The sequence below is a fragment of the Austrofundulus limnaeus genome, unplaced genomic scaffold (assembly GCF_001266775.1).
Source record: "Austrofundulus limnaeus strain Quisiro unplaced genomic scaffold, Austrofundulus_limnaeus-1.0 Scaffold575, whole genome shotgun sequence".
NCBI lineage: Eukaryota > Metazoa > Chordata > Actinopteri > Cyprinodontiformes > Rivulidae > Austrofundulus > Austrofundulus limnaeus.
In genome coordinates this window covers 295,066-296,815 of record NW_013952977.1, presented here as the reverse complement: position 1 = coordinate 296,815, position 1,750 = coordinate 295,066, and the positions used below count along the sequence as shown (strand labels likewise).

General features: G+C 33.9%; 1 protein-coding gene across 1 annotated transcript in view; it reads right to left on the bottom strand.

Annotated features, from left to right (window-relative positions):
* Nucleotides 1-1,201: 1,201 nt before the first annotated feature.
* Nucleotides 1,202-1,750, bottom strand: part of vtcn1 (V-set domain containing T cell activation inhibitor 1) — a 15,115-nt gene continuing 14,566 nt past the window's right edge. The window contains exon 4 of the mRNA XM_014026635.1: nt 1,202-1,361. Within this exon, the coding sequence (XP_013882089.1) occupies nt 1,252-1,361 (110 nt within the window). The 3' untranslated portion in view covers nt 1,202-1,251. The remainder of the gene's footprint in view (nt 1,362-1,750) is intronic.

The window sequence follows — 1,750 nt, the reverse complement described above, 5'->3', positions numbered from 1 at the left end:
GAATAAAAAGAGCTGCTAAAAATATAAACAACTGTGTTAAATCGTTTTCATTTATTTAGAAGCCACACAGTCGCGCACCGTAGTGGTAAAAATCTGTCTGGATAACAGCAGACTGACTCCTCGTAAAATATACGACAGGTCTGGACCACTCGTAAATTTTGTTCGTATCTGAAGAAAATCTTAGAATACGAAAACATTGGTGAATGCCACAAATTCTCCTAAATCACTCGTACGCACAATTTAAGAACAAATCTGTGTACGAACGGTTCTTGCATGAGGCCCATTGATTTTACTTTATATGTAACGTGGAGTAAAGCTGGAGCTAGATAAGCTAAGGAATGTGATGTTGGCCTAACAGTGTCGGCTGTTTATTGGCCCATTCCTCTAGAATGAAAGTAAAAAAGAAGAAATAATCCGAATGCATTGTTTAAAATCTGATCATGATGTGTGTTTACATGCACCAGGCTTTTATTCAGAATAGAAGCGCTGACGTGCAGAGTTGTTAACTTTCCTTTAAAAAAAACCACTGAAGAAGTTTTACTTCTACATATGGATTTTATTGCTTATTGTATAGAGTCCTGCTTAGTAACCCATCCTTCTCTTTTTAATCACTGTTCGTACATAATCTCACACATCTATTTATCTTTTATACTAAACTTGAGAAATTTGAATATGCTTTTTCAAATTTAACCATCTATTCAAACAACTCCTTTACTGCAAATCAAATTTCCTTGTTTATCTTGTTCTTTGCCAGTCATTTTAGATGATCCACTGAAACAAAATGTATCGCCTGAATGATTTTAAGAATGCAGCCTCCAGCTCTTCACTATTGGTCAGCTGTGAATCTGCATTTTCTACATTTAAAATAAGAAACTAAAGGCTAAGCTTATTTTTGTAACACACACATAATTAAAATTTTAGGAGGGATTTATTTTCTGTAAAAAAGCAAAACCATTCAATTTATTTAAACACTAAGACATTCAAATTTTGCCACAACTAAATTATTTTTATCATGCTTTCAGGAAAAACTCAATCAAGAAATTAGAAAAGTTTGATGACAGACCATTAGATTTGGTTAAACACTTTACAATTGATACACACAGGGAATAAAACATTTTGATGGATAAATTAGTAATAAAATAAACAGATTACACAGCAACACAAACATGTTAATCATTAAAACATCGGTTTTAATGCACTTTGAAAGTTATGTATGTTGAAATGTTAGCATGTTTATGTGTGTTACATTTATTAGACCACATAAAAGAAGCAAAGGACACTCATCACAACATTTATAGACTTTGACAGTAGAAGAGTCGAAGCACTGAAAGTGAAGTACGTCCTCGCTGAAACACCAGAGCCTGAAAAATGAAAGACATAGTGTCATACGCAAAATTGCACAGTGTAAATTATTTTACTTAATAAGTTTAGAAGTTTATTTTACTTTAATAAGTTTAGAAAAGTGAACTGAGCTACAGAGGGTGGTGAAAGCATTCAACCTCCTTTGTTTTCTATTTGTTGAGGTACAGCGTTTGATAAAACAGACGTTGTGCATGGAGGAATCTGTCTGTCAGAAATAGGAGTTTGAATTGGGACAGATTTGTGTACAAATAACATTGTGTATCTGAGGTTTGTTTTTTGTTTTTTTTCCAGAGTGTAGACTACAGCAAACAGGAAGCCTTTGCAGTGACATGTACTGCAAAGGCAGGGGGTTCCCAGGAGTTCAGCTTGGTGCGTCTCATATATATAT